The 21,532-nt window shown below is 33.2% G+C and overlaps 1 protein-coding gene across 14 annotated transcripts in view; it reads left to right on the top strand.

Annotated features, from left to right (window-relative positions):
* Positions 1-21,532, top strand: part of GULP1 (GULP PTB domain containing engulfment adaptor 1) — a 450,623-nt gene that overhangs the window by 378,488 nt on the left and 50,603 nt on the right. For 10 of the 14 annotated variants that reach the window (XM_074302903.1, XM_074302897.1, XM_074302894.1 and 7 more), the window contains 2 exons: positions 2,426-2,524; positions 11,046-11,183. The exons of 1 other annotated variant lie outside the window; for it this stretch is intronic. In XM_074302903.1, coding sequence (XP_074159004.1) covers positions 2,426-2,524; positions 11,046-11,183 — 237 coding nt within the window. The remainder of the gene's footprint in view (positions 1-2,425; positions 2,525-11,045; positions 11,184-21,532) is intronic. 3 more of the 14 variants (XM_074302905.1, XM_074302896.1, XM_074302898.1) reach the window with 1 other exon arrangement.

Here is a 21,532-nt window from a genome sequence, read left to right as displayed (position 1 = left end):
CCTGTGTTTGCCTCAGTTTCTTCATTGGTAAAATGGGGATAATATTAATACATATCTTCTAAGATCAAATGAGATAATTATATTGTAATGTAATGTATGTAACTTATTAACACAGTTTCTGGCACTTATTAAACCCTTTATAAAAGTCCACTTCTTTGTTATTGTTATATTGTTCTTCTTATTCTAAGACCATGAGTTACAGAGTACCTATTAGTCTTCTTGGATAAAGGGCATTTCCACATCCAAGATTTCCAAGACCATTAAATTCCCAGGTTCAGCCTCAGTCCTTATCAGGAAATCTTCGGAAGGAAAGAAAGCATGTCTTGGAGAGATACTCATCTTTCTGAGTTGAAAATCTGGCCTCATACATTTACTAGCTATGTGATCCTGGACTAGTCCCTTAATCCTGTCTGTTTCAGTTTTCTCATCTATGAAAGGAACTGGAGAAGAAAATGGCAAGTCATTCTAGTATCTTTGCCAGAAAATCCAGATGGGGTCAGGAAAAGTCAAGAACCTAATGCATAAAAATTGCTGATTGTTTTATGATAAAAAAATCTACAGATTTCACTCTGAGCTTACTACCTTGATAAGAAAGTAGGAATGCTTACTAATAACTTGAAACACTGGAATGTGAAAAATATTAGTATTTTTGAAAATTTTTCTTTAATTCAGTTACCATTATCAATAGCAACATTTTATTATAAAAATCCCAATATTTTAGGGTATGATTACAATAATGACAATTAGTTGCTTTTATTATTCACATTTATACATTACAGTTTAAAAACATTTTCTGCAAAAAAGCCAGGGTCATAAATAGTTAAGTATTTTCTTAACTTTGTTGGTTTAAAAAAAAAAAAAGTAAGGTTTAATCAGATTAAGTGACTTTATTTTAGTTATAGGTTTATAAGATCATAGATCTAGGACAAGAAAAGTATCTCATAAACCATGGAGTCTTGAACCATATCATTTTACAAATAAAGAACCAAAGGTGCAGGAATATTAAATGATATTTGTAAAAAGTATCTAATCTAATATTCAGATTCCAGTTCTTTTACTCCAAGTCCAAGACTCTTGCCATTACGTATAGATGAGCCAGGGGTTTAAAAATGGAAATGAAAACTTTTGATTATTATTAAAATTAGTTCTGAATAGCCTAAATTCAGTGAATTAGATAATCTAGATGTTTAACCTAAACTATAATGGGAATAATTTTCCCCTTATCCCTTTCAATATAATAATGATAGATAACATTTATCTCACACTTACTACATAATGGTAATCATTTTCTTTCTCCTCCCTTTGAATCTATCTGTGGTGATATTTTGTTTAGTGGAGTGAGTGTTTGATATAAAATCTGATATTTTCTTCCTGCTTTCCTCCAAAAGTTGATACCTTTTATAATGGTAAAAATGTCATTGTTTTTTCTATATGCAGTGAACATCTGCTGTTCTATAAAGACCAAAAAAGAACAAAATCATAGAAAAGCATTTCTATCTTTTTTACTTCTCATTCTAAATAGTAAGAAAGAATTTATTTAGTTTTCTCATATGTGATAAGAGAACAATAATAACAATAACTGTTTATTTACCATACTGGGAGTTTGAAGCATTCTCTTGTAATGTATAAAAAGTTTGACAGGCATAGTTTCTGGGTAACATATAATTAATAAAAATAGTTGGTAATACTCTTGAATGTCAGAGACCACTCAATGTTTATATGCCCTTGGGAGAGTTGGCGTTCTTAAGGTTGGCAAGGAGCTCTAATTGATTAACAACAATTAATGGAAATAATAAATATTATGAGAGGCGGGCCTAGTCTGATGAAGGGTTGGTCAATATGACTTTGATTATTTTATTTACTTCTAAATCACTCCTAGTGTTGGTGAAGCTAGATAAATGATATACCTTACCCCTTGACCAAACATTCCTGGAATTCACCTTATATTAAATTCCTTGTAAGGCTTTCTAGTTGGCTGGGGCAATAACTCCACTCAGAAGAGAGCCTAAGTAGAGTAAAAATTTTGGGAAAGGTCAGGGATTTCTCCAATAATTAGTTGTTTAATAATTAGTTCTTTAGCTTTTCAGTAGTTGTGTTTTAGCATATAGAATCACCATCAATCATTTGTCAATTAGGGAATGATTCAGTCAGTGATGGGAATGTTTATATGTATGCCATTCCTTTCAGATAAGTCTGCTATATAGAATTAACAAAACAATTATTAAGTCTCTATTTAGATACAAATTAGAATGTGAAAAAATGTGTAAATAGCTTACAAAGATGTCATATAAATCTAATTTTTTAAAATTGGTTTGAAAAACATTAAAGAAAGCATTTTAAATTATAGACTTGAAATGTAGATATTGATATTTTGACTCCCCTATAAATAGAAATAAAATGGTTTTCAATACTTTTCATTTTTTAGTTTGCAAGACATATCAAGAAATCTGAAGGCCAGAAAACTCCTAAAGTTGAATTACAAATATCAATTTATGGGGTAAAAATTCTAGAACCAAAAACAAAGGTAAGAAGCTTCAAGTGTTCAGAATGGTTTCAGAAGGACTATGGTCTCCATTGTATTGGTTTATTTACTTGACTGTTTTATGTTTTCCCATTATTCTTCCTTCTGCACTCTACAATTTACCCAAATTGGCCCACTGCATGTTCTCTGTGGTCCACACAGTATCTAACAACTAAAAGCCCTTTGTCCATAGTTCTTTTTCCCTGGAACACTCTCCTTCCTTTCTGCCTCCTAGTCCTTTTCTTATTTTCTTCTCTCTTGGTACTTCTTCCTCTGCAATTAATTTATATTTTGTTTTACACAAAAAATTCAACTTAGTTCTTCTACATATTTTCTCTTTCTTGCTAGAAGGTAAACTTCTTGAGAAGAAAAAACAAACAAAAAACAGGTTTATTTTTCTCTTTCTGTCCCCAGAGTTTAATACATTACACATTGCCTTGCAGACAGAAAACAATAAATGTTTGCTGAATTGCATTTTAATTGATTATATCCCTTTTATGGGTTGCCATGATTTGTTTTAGCCTCCCAGTAAAAGAATGAATACTGTTACCCTTAATTTTCTAGCCAATTATTTTTTCAATTGACTTAAAGTGGTTTCAAAATGTTTCAATATTATAATTCTGGATCTTGATCATTCCTGCATCTGTAGGAATTCAGTTACCTGAAAGGAATTTTTTTTTTATTCGAAATAGATTTTTTAATTAAATAATTTTCTCTCTTATGCTGTTTATGGGACCCTAAAGCTGATGTTTTGACTTGATTGTTAACACAGAGGAATTTATAATGAAGAGCTATTTGTCTGTTTCAAAGTTTAAAAACACAGGGTCACAGATAACTAAGTATTTAATTTCTTACTTCTGAATTGTTACTTTATATATAGAAATAGGAAATAAATTAGTTTTTTAAAATTTAGATCCTTCAATCTTCATAAAAATAGATAAAAATCAAACTTTTGAAATTTTTGTTTTTATTTTTTTTTAAATAAGTTAATTATTTGGAGCCTTCAAAGGCGGGGTGCACTCATCCTACTGGAGCTGGATCTCGTATAGACATCTGATTGGCTTTAGTCATACTTATACTCACAACTACCAAAAGATCCACTAGTCTCAGCCATTTTTTGTAGTGGGAATTATGGTTGTACTGCTGTTCTCTGGAAATTTTTGTACGACTTCCAAGGAAAGTATAGAAGCAAAAGATTAAATATAATTAAAAATTTCCATGTACATTCACACCTTTATATTTACATATATACATACATACCTGAATAGATACATTCTAGGATTTCCTATAGAGTGAGATAGTCATATAAGTTTTTAAAATTATACCATTTAAATTCAGATTTTCACAAGCTAATAAGCTGAGTATTTTCGATCACGATCACTTGGCTCTATTTGTTTGTCTTATGCAAATTTTTTATCCCTATTAGCACAGTCATTATTCTGTATATACAAAGGTTAATATTTACCATATTGTATCATAATGTTTGCCATTTTCCCTTCCAATCCTTTCTTTTTTTGCTTTTCCTTACTTTTTCCCTTTCTTTTCCTTACTCTGGCCTTTCTTCCATTCCTATTTTAAAGCCTTATAAAATTATTGATTTGATCTATAGGTTGCACAATATTTTTTTCCTGAAATAGTTCTGCTACAAGGTTAAATTGCATCAAACCATGTATTAATGGTCTGTGCTAAATGTTTCCCACAAATAAGGGACCACTATTTCATATGTTAATGACAAGTGTAACTATGGAGATACCTAAAGTTGGGAAGATAACTTTAGTCAGTGACTTGCTAAGTATCAATCTCAAGTGAACAAGATAGGAGAGGAGGACTCTTCAAAGAAGAGGGATTTCCTAGCAATGGAAAGATTCTCTTACTATGAAAATTGTATTGAGCACAGGAAGACTATAGAATTATTTATCAAGTTCATAGCCAAAGAAGACATTGCATCTACACTGGGAAGTGATTGTGTATTCTTAGATATTTTTATGTCCTTTTAGGGACAATCCATTGAGTTAGTCTATTTCTTATTTCTTAGTTACTCCAGGTAGATAATGAACTAAGTTGAGAATTAAATAGGAAGAAGAGATCATTTTAACTTGTATTTGGGAAAGTGTGTGTGTGTGTGTGTGTGTGTGTGTGTGTGTGTGTGTGTTTTAATGATTCCAAAAGGCTCACTGCTAAAGAAAAAACATCTTTTCAATACCTAACCTCTTTGAGGGGTGTTCTTTGCTAGAAAGGGCAAACACATGCATTCCATCCCCAAATACTCCCCAGGCAATCCAAACCAGATTTTAAAAATGTAATTGGGAAATATTTAATAATAAATGAAAATATAATAAAACATAATTAACATAACATTTTAAAACTAAGTAGAGTAGCCCATAAGGGATCCTTTGTACATTTTAGTGGCTCCCATTTCTATTTGAATTGGACACTATTGCTTCTATGCTACAGATCATAAAACATCACCATTCTAGATATGAAAATCACCAATCCCCCAAAGGATATTGAAAAAGTGCATCATGGGTATGAGCAGGCCATATCATTGTTCTATATCAAAAGTCTAAAATTTATCTAGTTCAGCCAGTTCACTATTTTTCTAAAATAAACAGTTGTGACTATAAAATTCAATTAAAATTACTTAAATGTTTAAAATTTTAAAAAACGCAATAATTCCAAAGAATAAAGGATATAAAACATAGTTCTCCCAATGCCAGGAATAACTGGAAGAAGTACTCCAAAGGCAATTGATATTGACCTTCCTTTTGCCCTCAGGCCAATTTTTGTATTTGTTTTCATCTTCAGGGCTGCTTTTGAAACAACCCAAATTACTTCTACAGAAATTATTAGAATATGTTTTTAGTAAAATTTGCTTGTTTGAACAACCTAACACTTCTGCCCTCAGTGATCCATTGCATATATGAGAAATAGAAACCTGGATAAGCAAAGATATTACTAGAAATGATCTAAGTGTGAGAAAAGATATCAATATGTTTGACTAGAGAAGCAGGTTATATCCAATCATGACAATAAGGGGAATGTTAACAAATGGACAACTGAGTGCTATACAATTATTAAAGAGGCTGGAAGAATATTTCAAATATTTTGAGTAAAACATTTCTCAAGGATATATGAGATGATGAGTAAGAATCCCTCAGGATAAGAAAGCCTGTAGAGAGGCAAAGTGCTAATGGTATCATCTCTATGTAGAGGAAGCCCAGATCTGTTTGTCTAGTCCCCTATTTCTCTCATGTCCCTAATTACCCAGCTATCTGTTAGATATTTTAAACAGGCTCATAAACCTCTCAAATTCAAACTGTCTAAAACAGAACTGTTTATCTTTCCCATAAACTCTTCCAGCTTACTACTATCTTTCAGGTCACTCAGGGTTCACAACTCTCTCTTTTTTTAAATCCAAAATCAGTTTTAAAGCCTTAGCCTGTTTCCACCCTGCTAATACTTTACAACCTATCTCCATGATTTTTCAAAGACAATGTTACTATGAAGTTCTCTCTCAACCTAAAATTCCTAACAGCCCAAATACTACTTTTTATAGGAAGCATTATTTTCCATAGCTCCTAGTGCCATCTTGTCTTGTTTGTTATGATGAATGTATCTTATTTCCAACATTAGAAGACGAGATCCTTGAGGAGAGAAACTGCTTATTTTGATTTTTTTTTCTTTGTATTGTATACTCAGCACAGTGTCTAGCCCTTAGTAAACATTTAATAAATGTTTATTGATTGATTGGTTGATTAACTGATTCATAGAGAAAAGAAACCTCACACATGAGATTATGAATCTGCTGATATAAGGAATCCAAGGTACTTAGTCAAATCATGTCAGAAATGCACATAGATTCTCATAGTTGTTAGAACCTGGTCACCTTATCCAATAAATATATCTGGATATACCTGAATAAAAATCTTCTCCATAATATACTACTATTGCCCAATAGAGTGAGAATCAAAGCAAATTAATTCTTAACTAGTTCTTTTTAAATGAGCCCCATCCCTCGCCAAAAGCATTTTTTTTTTTTTTGTTTTGTTTTGTCATGTCTGACTCTTCATGAACCTATGGACCATCACACACAAATGTTGTGCAACTTAGCTGCCTTTCTTCTTAGGATTTAGAGCTAAAAGAGATTTTAGAATGTGATAGAAGAAAAAAAAATTGAAGCTCAAAGATACCCACAAATCTACTAGGAATAAGTAACAAATCTAGGCCTCCAAACTAGGTTTTCTGATGGAAAATTCAGTCCTCCTCTTCACTATATAAAACTAACCTGTCAGTTCTCTCTAGAATTCTACCTTAGGTGTATTCAATATGACCAATATTCTGTGTGTATTTCAGTCTTTCTTTTTTATACTCACATAGTTTACTTAAATGAATTCTGCTAAATTTTTTTTTAATAGTCTTTTTGTTTGTTTTGTTTTTGTTTTTGCTGAGGCAATTGGGGTTAAGTGACTTGCCCAGGGTCACACATCCAGGAAGTGTTAAGTGTCTGAGACCAAATTTGAACTCAGGTCCTCCAGACTTCAGGGCTGGTGTTCTATCCACTGCACCATCTAGCTATCCCTCAATAGTCTTTTAAAAAAAATCCCTATGGAACTCTTTCATATACAATCTTTTCTTTCCTATTTCTGTCATATATGAAAATATAATATACTTCAGAATCAAGATTATTTTCCTGCTTATTCTCTCTCCATGAATACATACAGCTTTTAAAAAATGATAATTTCTTAGGATCCACAATTTCTTCAATAAGAACATATTCTCAAAAATGATCAGTTGTTTATTATTTTTTCCTCTTTTTTATTTACTCAAACCACATCTTTTCTATCCTTTTCAATCTTTCTCTCCTTATCATCACATTAAACTTCACTTCTTCCAAACCCAGTATTGTCCTAAGATAAATGCAGTTTACTTTTGGTGCATTCATCATAATCTTTGGGAAAGGAAGTATTTGTTGAGTGATCATGTATGTTTTTATCCTTTCCTGAAGCCTCAACTAACCAGTTGAAGTATCATTTTAGAGTTTAATATTTTTGATTTGACTAAGTGATATGTTGCATAGTTTATTTTCATTACTAAGCTAAATGTGAGCTTTATGTGATAACTATTAAAGAAAGACTAATTCCAAGTGTAATTTGCAATTGCTTTTTACCAAAGGGATTCAGAACATCTTAAGAGAAATAAACTTTAAAATGGAAGATTTTTTAATTTTATTGCAAATACTTTTGCCAGCTTTTTTTCCCAGAAATATGACCTATATAATAATTAATATTTAAAGATAGCATTTTATGAGATTGAACTCATTTTGATAACGATATCTTTGCTAATTATTTTTATAGGAGGAGAGACATTATGCAAGCTGGCATTTTAATTGAATTTTAATTGAATAAACCTATCTTCTAATAGTTGCCTTATAAAATAAATATTTATCAAAAGTTCTACCGAGAGATTCCATTTCTTTTACCCCTTTTTTCCCCAAACCTATTATTTCATCTATATTGTAAACTCCCAAGTTTGAAAGCCTCCCTAACTAATGCAGAGCAGCTTATTTAAATTTATAGTTTTAGAGAATTAAGTCACTGAAAATTTAAGTGCTGTGCACAAAACGCCCTTCCTAATTAGAGACTTTGTAGCACCTTTCTAAGAGACTTGACCCAAGTTTATAGACTATTCGATATACTCCTAATTTTTTTTTTCATAGACTATTCTATATACTTCTAATTTTTTTCTCAGGATGATAAACTGCCATATTGGCAATAGTTATTGCCTAAACAACTCTGAGACCTAGGAAGCACTATTTAAAAACAAATAAACAAACAATGATAAGTCTTTCGATTTCCCCACATATAAGAGTAGATGGGGGAAATGATATAGATAATATCTGTTTAAGTAGCAAGGTCATTGTCCCCTGTCTATCCTATATTCTTTATCTTTTCTTTATAGATTAAAAAAAGAAAGATCAAAGCTATATATACATATAACTACATGCACATAATATACTCACAAATATAAAATTTCTGTCCATACATGTTTATAATTGATGTATTATGTCTTAATCACTGTATACATATATTTTAATAACTTGAGGAATTATTAGTAAAATTAATATCTATCCTTATAAGATGTCTATTGTAAAAATTTTCAGAATGCTATTGGTGAGCATTATGCTGGGGTGCAAACCAGGGGTAACTTGAGTTACCCATTCTGCTATCTCAGGGTTGCAATCCAGGATAATTTGAATTAAACTCATGCAGTTGAATTGAATTGAAAGACAGCTGTAGAAATTAAACAAATAAATCATGGGGATTGTTCTATATTTTAATCCGGGGGCTTTTGAGGTTTGTCTTTTACCTCTCTTTTCACCTAGAGTCACTGAATAGGTTTATTATGGAAAACAGAGGCAACTTGTATTTGTTGTACCTCTGATGAGTAAAATGATTATTTATGTGAAATCTTGGGCTCTTGAGTAGTCCATTTTCCCAGATGTACAATCCATCTTGTTTTAGGAGTCTTGCATTTTGTAACCTAGAAATTGATATTTTATATTAAAGGACATATTGAAACTGTCCCAAATGAATAAACAAATCATACTTTTTTTTCCAAATAAAAAAGCACATAAATATGAGTTTAGAGTTTTGATAGTCAGGCAATAAGCATTTATTAAAAGTCTTCTCTTTGGCATTTATTCTGCTGCCCTGGGGATAATATTAATATTAATACCTTGTAACAGTTGCTATTTTTTCCCTCATTAATGTACTAACACAGAGTTAGCCTTTTTCAGGTTATAGACATTTATCCTTGAAAAGTGCTATTAAATTCTATAAGATTCTATATAGACCTCACATCACTTCTCTCCTTTGTTTTTGGTTCATTTCTCTCCTTGTAGTCTTGGTAGAGGAAATTATTGTATAACTGATTTCAAATTTGCTTCATCTCATGCACTGGAAAATAAGATATAATTTTAACTATCTTCAACACATTCTTATTCACATTTTAAGTGCTTTGTTATTTCTCTTTTGAATTAATTATGATTTTTAAGGGTGACTAGGAATGAGGCATCAGCCTAATTAATTATTATGAAGAAGCAAAGAAGATTTATATAACAATGGGCAAATCACTTACTCTCTAGTTTTAGTTTCTTTAATCAATAATGACGTTGAACTCAGCGATTTCTAAGGCACTTTCCAGCTCCAAAAATTTTAATTTTTACAATTCCACGACAAAAATTATCTAGAAAAGAAAAATAGAGATAATAAACCCAGAACATATTGCAATGCAATGTGAAAGATGAAACCATATTAAATTAAGCCAAATGCTCATTTTGAGGATACTGATAAATTATTTAACCATTTGGAAAACATAATTTTCAAAAGATCAAACTAAAATTAGAAATGAAAAAAAAGAGATTATAATAAAATTAATTATATCAGTGAATAGTATGTATAGTTCTTATTAATCTAAATATAGAATATAATTTCCCGATATTCACATAAAATAGATAATATGAGTTATTTGAATTAGAGTGGAAAAAAATTCTTTTCTAGTTTACCTTAACTGCAAGGTAAAAACCTAAGATGAATTTTAAATTTTAGATGATTTAAGATGAATTTTAAATCTTCAGTATTTTTTAATTAAACAAATACTGCTTTGGGAGAGTTTTGTAATTCTCTATAGAAAAATAGAAGGAATATTAAAATAGTAAAATACGACATAAGTAACTGATCTTTACATTACAATGTAATTTATATTTTATTTTATTTTTTATATTTTTATATTTTATTATATTCTATATTATAATTTTTATTATAGTACTGTGTTATGTTGTATTATAATTTATAGAATTATGCAAATTAACATATTTTAATATCATAACATTTAGTTTTGGCATATTCCTTTGCATTATAAATATTTTTATTTTCAGGATTCAAAGCAATACATCACACATTTATTCATGGCCTACTATGTGGAAAACATGATGAAGGATGCTCTGGAGATGCTCAAATTTAAGTTATCACCACCATTGTGGAACTTAAAGGTCATGGTTATTACACATAGACAAATAACTAGATTACATATGAATAATACTTGATAAAGTACATAACAAGAAAAGATCATTATCCTCTGCCCGGAGGCATCAGAGAAGGAAAGAATTTCCTCCAGGAGGTAACATTTAGACTGACATATAGAAGTTTTATAGTTGGAGGAGACAAAAGAGGGCATCTCAGCATAAAGACCAGCATGAGAATAGATACAGAAGAGAGAAATCAGGAAGTCCGTGTGGAGGATAATGAATAATTCACTGTCATTAGAATTTCCAGTTTAGACATCTTCCATATGCTAGAAACTTCATTCTCATAGCATGAATTTATTTAAATTAGTGGTGACCATAATGCACAACATTTAATATATAAAGGTTCCATTTTGTAAATCATCTTATGCACATTAGAAATCAATAATTATAATAAAAATAATACTCATTCATCCTGTTCATTTCCATATATGTTTACAGGAAGTCCAGCACAATTGCCAGCTTCATAGGATATCATTTTGTGCAGATGATAAAACTGACAAGAGGATATTTACTTTCATATGCAAAGATTCTGAGTCAAATAAGCATTTGTGCTATGTATTTGACAGTGAAAAGTGTGTAAGTATGCCAAATGTTTTGGGGTGATTTATTCCACTTTATAAGAATAAGAATATGAAAAGTATTTGAAAGAATAAGGCCTGAATATACTTAAAGTTTCATTATATCTTGAGAACATACAACAAAATCCCTTGCTTAATCAAATTCTCATATTCTTTGACACATGCAGACAAGCAAATTTATTTTATCAGAAAATCATGTCTGTCATATTTTCACTTATTTTATTTAGTAAGGAGTTTGATCACATTTTTATTTCATTTCATAAAGAATATGTTTTCAAAATCTTTTTGTTATAAAAATATTACCCAAATAGGTGCATCACTGGAATATGGCACATTTTATTCAATGACTTTTAAAATATGGGGCATTAATGAAAGAGTCGAAATATTGCCTTCAAACATTACTAATGATTCAAACTTAGTTTTTATTTTAATGCTTTTTTATATGCTTGACTACATAGGTCAAAAATGATACACTTAAACACATTATACTTAGAGCCATTTAATACTCAAACTCCAAATAATTTACTGAGGACATGAATGAGAAAATTATTGAATCAGGTCCTATAATGTAAAACTATTTGGTATCCCATCTTGTGCCTTGGTATTAGGGAAGGAAAAGGAATTTTTTTACTGAACCTGAAATCCTACTGAATAATATAAGTAGTTAATTTCAAACATCATGTACTTTTAACCAATAACTGATCAATAGGAACTGATTTGGATCCTCTCATTGCCAAAGAGAGCCACTTCCATCAGAAGTATAGTATTGTTGTTGAAGTGTAGAATGATCTGCTGGTTCTTCTCATTTCACTCAGCATCAATTCATTTAAATCTCTCCAAGCCTTTCTGTATTCATCTTGCTGGTGGTCATTTCTTACAGAACAATAATATTCCATAATATTCTTTCATATACCACAATTTACTCAGCCAATTAATAAGTCTTAATGAAAACATTTTAGTTTTTTGAAATCTCCAATGTGCCTCACAAACATACATTTATTAATTTATTTTATAATTGTTCCATTAACATCAAACTTAATACTTTATGGGATGTTCCTTTGATCCTTTTTTGGAAAGTAAAGCAGTCAGCTAGAATTTACTAAGTGCCTACTATGTGGCAGGCAGTGTGCTTTAAGAAAAGGGGAAAAGATCCTCTTTTTTAATTAGCTCACATGGAGAGGCAATGTGCAACATACACAACATAAACAGCTTAAATTAAGGATAGTTTGAGAAGGAAGGCACTAATATTAAGGAAAAATGATAAAGATTTCTTACAGAAAATAAGATTTCAGCTTAAACCCGAAGGAAAACAAGGAAGGGATAAGAAAGGGGAAGAGGGTACCTGCTAGGTAGCTCAGTGGATCTAGCATTGGTACTGGGGTAAAGAAGCCTTGAGTTCAAACTTAACCTTAGATATTTACTAACTGTGTAATTCACTGCAAAATTCATTTAATTTCACTTACTTTTAATCCATTGGAGAAGGAAAGGGCTAATCACTCCCCTATCATTGCCAAGAAAACTCCATGAATTATGATGTCCAGAGGTACACCAGTGAATTACAACAACAACAGTAGCAGCTGCATTTATGGGGACAGCTAGGTATCCCAGTGGATGAATTGCAAAAGTCAGGGAAAAAATGAGTTCAAATCTGACTCCAGACATTTACTAGCTATGTGACCCTGGGCAAATCCTTTAATCCTGTTTGCCTCAGTTTCCTCATCTGTAAAATGAGCTGGGGAGGGAAATAGCAAATGACTGCAATATCTCTTCCAAGAAAATTCCAAATGGGGTCATGAAGAATCAGACATGACTGAAATGACTGAACAACAAAATAGCAATTAAAATGTTTAAATTTGGGAGAGAGAATGTCCAATATGAAGAATAGCCAGGAACTCAGTATCACTGAACTCCACAGGACAGAAGTAATGAGTAAAAAGCCTGCAAAGTTCAAAAAAAGGCTTCAAAAAAACCAAAGAAGAATCACTGATCCAGTATTAAAAGCCTTTAACCATGTTTCCTTATAGTAATTCTTCTATCACATATCTAAGATTATTTTATATCTCAGGGTATAATTTATCTGTATCTAGAGACTTAAACTTGTTTAGATTGCTTAGATTAATTAGTAACAAAGTATCTATTTTCAATAGTTGCCCTTTTTATAATGTTTTAGCCATTTATTTTGACGACTTTTTGTGGATCCAAAAAATGGAAAGTTAAAAAAAGAACAACTCAGAAGTAAAACAAAACAAAACAAAACAATCTGATGGCCTCTCTTTTCTCAGTTAACTTTAATATTACAACAGCCCTCTCAAACAATTCCTTATTATTTAATATAACTAATAATCAAGAATAACTAACATTTACATGATACTTACTATGTACCCAGAGATATAGGTAATATTATAATGTCTCCATTTTACAATTGGGAAAACTGAGATTAAGTGACTTGTTTAGAGTCGCAGTTATCTGGGGCCGCACTTGAAATTGGATCTCCTGCCTCCAGGCCCAAAACACTTTCAAATATACCAACTAGCTGTTCCATATATAGTGTAAGTTTGAATGGTAGGACTTGAGTTTGAATCCCTCCTTTTTTACTTACTGCTTGAGGAGCTTTGGATAAGCCACACATTTTCTAAACCTTATTTACCTTATATAACAGTGAAGAAATGAGATTGTCTTCTGACTTTCCTTCCAATGATATATCAGTGAATCTAAGAGATAGTTTATTTATTTGTATAAGAATCCCCTAGTCAGGAAGCAGAAACAGCAAAGTCAGATTTGGTATTCTAACCAATACAGGAGAAAAGATAAATACATCACAGGAGTTTTAGGAGCTATCTTAGCAGTCCTTGATTAATCATCCTCCAAAGCTTTGCCATCGCTTGCTACTCTAGGTTATCATCTAATGTTCTTCTTCTACCTAAAACAGAAAACTCAAGATGGAACTCAGAGCAGAACACCTAGTCTCCCAAAGCTGTAGATCTAACTTCTAAGCTTCTGTTTCCTCATCTGTACAACAATAACAATAGCATCTGTAGTTGTTGTTCATTCATTTCTAATTCTTTGCAACTCCTTTTGTGATTTTCTTCCCAAAGAAGTTGGAGTGGTTTGTCTTCTTCAGTTCATTTTATAGATGAAGAAAGTGAGGCAAGTGACTTGTCCAGAGTCATACAACTAGTATGTATGTAAGCCAGGGTGTGAGGTCAAATTTAAATTCAGGAAGATGAGTCTTCTAAACTGCAAGCCCAATACTCTGTGATGTCAGTGGTCCATAATCTGTAGTACCTACCTCTAAGGTTCCTTCTTGCTATAAATGTCATGGAGAGAAGTGAAATTTTAAGAATGCTACTTAATCCTGCTCAATTTCTCTCTTTCCATGTACTTCTCTCATAATGTAATTTGCACAACTTTTTTTTTTTTTTAATGTAGTTTTGCAGTTCCAGCAATAGCCAATTTAACTCTGAAGTAGGATAATTCTAAGAATGTAAAGGAATGTATAAATGTGAGAAAGCCCATTAATTAAATTAAATTAATTAATTGATTAAAAATATATATTTACCCTAGAGAATCAACTAATCCACAACTTCAGCAAAGTTGCAGGATGCAAAATAAATCCAAATAAATCGTCAGCATTGTTATACATCAATAACAAAATCCAACAGCAAGAAATACAAAGAGAAATTCCATTTAAAATAATTGTTGATAGTGTAAGATATTTGGGAATACATCTACAAAGGTCAAGTCAGAAACAATATAAGCAAAATTACAAAATACTTTCCACACAAATAAAGTGAGATCTAAGCAACTGGAAAAATATCAAGTGCTGGTGGATAGGTCAAGCAAATATGATAAAGATGACAATACTCCCTAAACTAATCTATTTATTTAGTGCTATACCAATCAGACTCTCAAGAAACTATTTTAATGATCTAGAAAAAATAACAACATTCATATGAAAGAACAAAAAGTCAAGAATTTCAAAGGAATTAATGAAGAGAAAAGCAAATGAAGGTGGTCTAGCTATACCAGATCTAAAACTATATTATAAAGCAGTAGTCATCAAAAACATTTGGTATTGAAATACTGGTTAGGTTCACGGAACAAAATAGTCAATGACTATAGCAATCTAGTATTTGAAAAACCCAAAGACCCAGGATTTTGGAATAAGAACTCACTATTTGACAAAAACTGCTGGGAAAATTGGAAACTAGCATGGGAGAAAGTAGGCATAGTCCTACACCTAACACCGTATATACCAAGATAAGGTCAAAATGGGTTCATAATCTGGACATAAAGAATGATATTATAAACATTTAGAAGAACATAAGATAGATTACCTATCAGATTTGTGGAGAAGAAAGAAATTTGCAACCAAAGAAGTACTAGAGATCATTGTTGATCACAAAATAGATAATTTTGATTATATTAAGTTAAAAAGTTTTTGTACAAACAACATTAATGCAGACAAGATTAGAAGGGAAGCAATAAATTGGAAAAGCATTTTTATATCCAACAGATCTGCTAAAGTCCTCATTTCTAAAATATATAGAGAATTGACTCAAATTTATAATAGTTCAAGCCATTCTCCAATTGATAAATGGTCAAAGGATATGAACTGACAATTTTCAGATGAAGAAATTCAAACTATTTGTAATCACATGAAAAGTTGCTCCAAAATCACTATTGATCAGAGAAATGCAAATTAAGACAACTCTGAGATACCACTATATACCTGTCAGAATGGCTAAGACAGAAAACAATAATGATCAATGTTGGAGGGATGTGGGAAAACTGGGACACTGATACATTTTTGGTGGAATTGTAAACAGATCCAGCCATTCTGGAGAGCAATTTGGAACTATGCTCAAAAAGTTGTCAAACTGTGCACACCCTTTGATCCAGCAGTGTTACTACTGGGATTATATCCCAAAGAGGTCCTAATGGAGGGAAAGGGACCCAGTTGTGCAAAAATGTTTGTGCAGCTCTTTTTGTAGTGGCAAGAATGGATGCCCATCAACTGGAGAATGGCTGAATAAATTGTGGTGTATGAATGTTATAGGATATTATTTTTCTGTAAGAAATGACCCCCCAGGATGACTATAGAGGGGCCCGGAGAGAGTTACATGAACTGATGCTAAGTGAAATGAGCAGAACCAGGAGATCTTTATACATGGCAACAACAAAACTTTACAATGATCAATTCTGATGGACATGGCTCTCTTCAAGACTGAGATGATTCAAACCAGTTCTACTTGTTCAGTGATGAAGAGAGACATACCCAGAGAGAGAACCAGAGAGAGTGGAATACAACATAGCATTCTCACTCTCTCTATTTGTTATTTGCTTGCATTGTGTTTTCTTTCCCAGTCTTTCTTTTTCTTCTTTCTTGATCTTGTTATGGGCCAGAACTCTAAACTTGAAACAAAAGATTCTTACAAGGTACTAAGTCAAGAATTGATAGATACAATAGTTATCGAATTTAGCATGGTTCAATATGATTGATTTAATCCTACAAGGAGATGTTATGGGGCCATAACTTAAAATAAGATACTAAGTGGAATTGAGGAGACAATGGTTAAATCTAGTTTAGCATTGATTTAATTCTATAACAAAGAATGGTTTCCTAGTGATATGATTGGTGTATACTCAGTGTAGAGCATATAAGCCAGGAGTCTCAGCCAGGATTCAGTCAGGCAGATTCAGAAGCCAGAGAAGGCAGGTGGGAGCTCAAGCTCTTGGAACCCAAGGAGAGAGATAAGCCTCCAAGAAAGCTAACCAGGCCCCAGGAAAGGAAACAAGACTTTGAAAGACACAATAAAGAATTTGGTCTTTAACACCTGGCTATACTTGTGGTGATTACTGAACTGAAAGGAAGGCTGCTCCCAGAGACCTCCAGGAAACTGAACCACAGAGAACATTACATTTTTTTGACCCCAGGAAAAATGAACAAGAGAACATTATATGATCTCATTTTTCTTGTGCAGCAAGATAACTGTATATATATATATATATATATATATATATATATATGTATATATATATATATATATATATATATATATATATATACATATATATATATATATATATATGTGTATATATATATATATATATATATATATATATATATATACATATATATATATATATATATATATATATATATATATATATACATACATTGGATTTAACATGTATTGGACTACCTACCAGCTAGGGGAGGGGATGGGGGAAATGAAGGGGAGATTTGGAACAAAAGATTTTGCAAGTGTCAATGTTGGGAAAATTACTTATGCATATGTTTTGCAAATAAAAAGCTTTAATAAAAATAAATTAATTTAAAAACACATCTATTTAGCAAGTACTAATACCAAGTACATGATAAATTGCAGAGATTAACTCTATAAAACTTGGTAGTGGATTTGATTTAGGATGAGTATAAGAAAGGACATAATTAAAAATAGCCTTACAGTTTCCAGCCCAGGTAATAAGGATAATGATGTCACCAATAAAAATAAGGAAGTTAGAATGAGACCCAAATTTAGGGGGAAATATGAGTTCACTTTTAGATTAGTAAATCTGGGATATCAATAGGACATCCAGTTGCAGCTGTTAATCAAACAGTGATCTCATTGAATAAGCTCAAGAGCTAAAGATGTATTAATACTGAAAATACATTTTTCAATCCCAATTAAGATGAGTCAATGTTAGGATTACTAGGTGAGAACTCAGGTTGTCTGGATAGTGACAAGGTGAGAATTCAGGTTGTCTGGACAATTACAAGGTGAGAACTCAGGTTGACTTGATAGAAGGAGCAAGCTCATTGGCTGAAGTGGTTCTTCCCAGAAGCCCTTGCATTATCCCACGCCCATTCTCTGGGAGGATAAAAGAGACAACAGTGGGCCTGGAAAGTCAGTCTGCCTGGAGAAGGATAAGAGCTAGAGGAGATTCAGAGCCAGGATTCAAGGAGAAGACTCTGCACTACATCTGGCTTGACGCAGCTCTCTGCAGGAAGGGAAGTCGGCTCTCTGCAGGAAGGGAAGTCACTTCTCTGGACAAGAGTTAACAGCAACTGCCTGGAGACAACGGTTCGTTACAGGAAGAAGAATCTGTCTGAGAGATTTGAGTAGACACAGCAGATCTCTTCCCAGAGAGCGATCCGGCAGCTTCTGGAGACTACAGCTCGCTACAATTGGCGTCCACACATGGGGCAGGGACTTTTGCTTATCCTGACAAGAGGAGCTAGACCAGACCTTCGCAATTTGGCGCCCGAACAGGGACAGACACGGTCCTGATTCCAGTGGAAAAGCCTCCCATCCAGATCTCAGTCTCTCTGATCCAGAACTGTGAGTAACAAAAAAACTTTGTTAAAGATTAAGTGAGCGTGCTAATAGATAAATAAGGAACTTAACTTGTTAAGGGATAAACCAGGAATCTCTTATAGCTGAAATGGGGCAGATGTTAGCTAAATTCAATCCCTGGACCTCAGCTGACTCAACCCCAGCCCCAGAAGCAACCTCAGCTCCACCCCCATTCAGGAGTGGTACTATAGAGAGTATAATCAAGATGATTGAGGAGCAGAGTTTACTTGTAACCTGGGTACAGATTGCTAAACTCTTGGCTGCATTAAGACGCACATCCCCTTGGTTCTTAGAGGAAGAAAAGATAGATGTAGATAAATGGAAGCTAGTGGCATTTGAAATGAAAGAATTTCATGCAAAAAATGGGCCTCGTTCAATTTCTGCAGAAGTATTTTATATCTACAACATAGTTCAATTAGCCTTAAACTATCAAACAAGTTGTAGGAGAAGGAAAAGTTCTAAAAATGAACAGAGGAGGAAGTGTGAGGAAAAAAGGAAAGATCAAGATCTTGCCCTAGAGCAAGAGGATTTAAATGAGGAATTATGGTATGATTCTCTTGAAGAAGCTTCAACCCAGCCTAGAGAACAGATTATTGACAGGCCCACATCAACCCCAACTTCAGAGGTGGAGGAAGAAGGAGGAGGGGAAGAGGCAGAAACACAAACAGAATTGCCTGTGAAGCAGCCTAAGCCTATGACAAGATTAGAAAAAGCATTGATTAAAGCTAAGAGAGAAGGACAGGATATAAGTGATTTTATACATGCATATCCTGTGATTGAAAATATTGACTCTGTAGGTAAAAAAAGGAGAAGATATGCACCTTTAGATTTGAATAAAATTAAGGATTTGAAAAAAGGTTGTAGCCTTTATGGGGCTACATCAGCTTATGTTAAAATGTTACTAGATGGTTTGTCTTATGAAGTCCTAACCCCAAATGATTGGAAATCCATAGCAAGGATATGCCTGGAACCTGGAGAAAATTTGCTATGGCTTGCGGAATTTCATGAATTATGTAAAATTCAAGTCAGATGCAATTTGGAAATAGGAGTTAACACACAATTCACTTTTGAGCACTTAGCTGGTGAAGGTCAGTATGGAGAGAATTCAGAACAGATTAATTATACCATGACAATATATGAGCAAATTGCTAAGGCTGCAATAAAAGCTTGGGGTGTCCTTCCTGGACAGAAAGATCGGGGAGAGGCTTTCACTAAAATACAGCAAGGTCCCAATGAACCTTTTGCAGATTTTGTGGGACGTTTGCAAACTGCTGTCAAAAGAACTATTGGAGAAAATGCAGCTACAGAAATAATGATCAGACATCTGGCTAAGGAAAATGCCAATGAGATTTGCAAAAGAATTATATGGGGATTAGACAAAGATGCTCCTTTAGAGGAGATCATAAGATGCTGTGCTACAGTGGGAATAAATGATTTTTACACCCGGACAATGATGAATGTGGAAAGACAGGGTCCCTCCTGGCAAGGGCCTTCTAGAGAAACTCGGCGATGTTTTCAATGTGGAAAAATTGGGCATCTAAGAGCTCAGTGTAGATATGGAGATACAGTGAGAAGACAGGGTGAGAGAAGACCTAAAACCCCATGTCCAAAATGCAACAGAGGACTCCATTGGGCATCAGAGTGTAGACTAATTCAGGGAAACAGGATGAGGGGCCCAGGTCCAGGGCCCCAGGCAAAAAAGACTTTGGGCATGATGGCAGCTGATGTTATACCCAAAGAGCCTTTAGAAGGATGTGATCAACCAGCAGAAAAGCAATCACATGGCAGAAAGGGATTACCTGATAAGTCAGCCAAAAGGCAATCAGATAGCAAGAATGGATTACACTTGGGGAGAATATAGGCCTTTTAAACCAACAGGGCTGTGCCCAGTGCAAACAACTCCAATGTAATTGCCAGATGATGTGAAGAGATTTAGAAAGTGTTAAATAGAAGGAAATTAGATAGGTTAACTGCCTGGGAGAGAGGGTTTGCTTGTATTTCTTCAGCAGGAGAAGGAATCAGATGGGTGCCAATGAGTCATATTCGCCTTGTCCATCAGAGAGAGACAGAAAAAGAGAAAGACCTCAAAATAAAGGAGAAGATCTAAGAAACATCTTACACGAAAGAGCATGGCTAATAAAAAGACTGTTAAAGAACTTTAAAACCAGCAGGAATCATTGGACTTCCTCACACAAGATGAGACTAATGGACAATGGACTTTTGGACATTTATAAATTTTCAATTTATGATTATTTGATTATGTTATTTGTTATATACTTCTAGCATGTGTTATATTACTATGTTACTATGTGCTTATGTAATTTATGTAATTATGTGTAATACTTCCCATATTGATGGATTTATGTTTCAAGGTCATGATTGTCCTATGTTCTAAATCAAAAGAAAGGGGGAGAATTGTAGCGAGCTGTAGTCTCCAGAAGCTGCCGGATCGCACTCTGGGAAGAGATCTGCTGTTTCTACTCAAATCTCTCAGACAGATTCTTCTTCCTGTAGTGAAACGTTGTCTCCAGGCAGTTGCTGTTAACTCTTGTCCAGAGAAGTGACTTCCCTTCCTGCAGAGAGCCGACTTCCCTTCCTGCAGAGAGCTGCGTCAAGCCAGATGTAGTGCAGAGTCTTCTCCTTGAATCCTGGCTCTGAATCTCCTCTAGCTCTTATCCTTCTCCAGGCAGAAAGACTTTCCAGGCCCACTGTTGTCTCTTTTATCCTCCCAGAGAATGGGCGTGGGATAATGCAAGGGCTTCTGGGAAGAACCACTTCAGCCAATGAGCTTGCTCCTTCTATCAAGTCAACCTGAGTTCTCACCTTGTAATTGTCCAGACAACCTGAATTCTCACCTTGTCACTATCCAGACAACCTGAGTTCTCACCTAGTAATCCTAACAAGTCAAGACACATGCCATAGCATATCATGTACACAAATTATTTCTTCTCCAATAGCATAGCATTTTCAAATTTTAAAATAATTT

This window comes from Sminthopsis crassicaudata, chromosome 3 (assembly GCF_048593235.1).
Source record: "Sminthopsis crassicaudata isolate SCR6 chromosome 3, ASM4859323v1, whole genome shotgun sequence".
Classification (NCBI taxonomy): Eukaryota; Metazoa; Chordata; class Mammalia; order Dasyuromorphia; family Dasyuridae; genus Sminthopsis; species Sminthopsis crassicaudata.
This window is presented reverse-complemented; position numbering and strand designations above follow the sequence as displayed.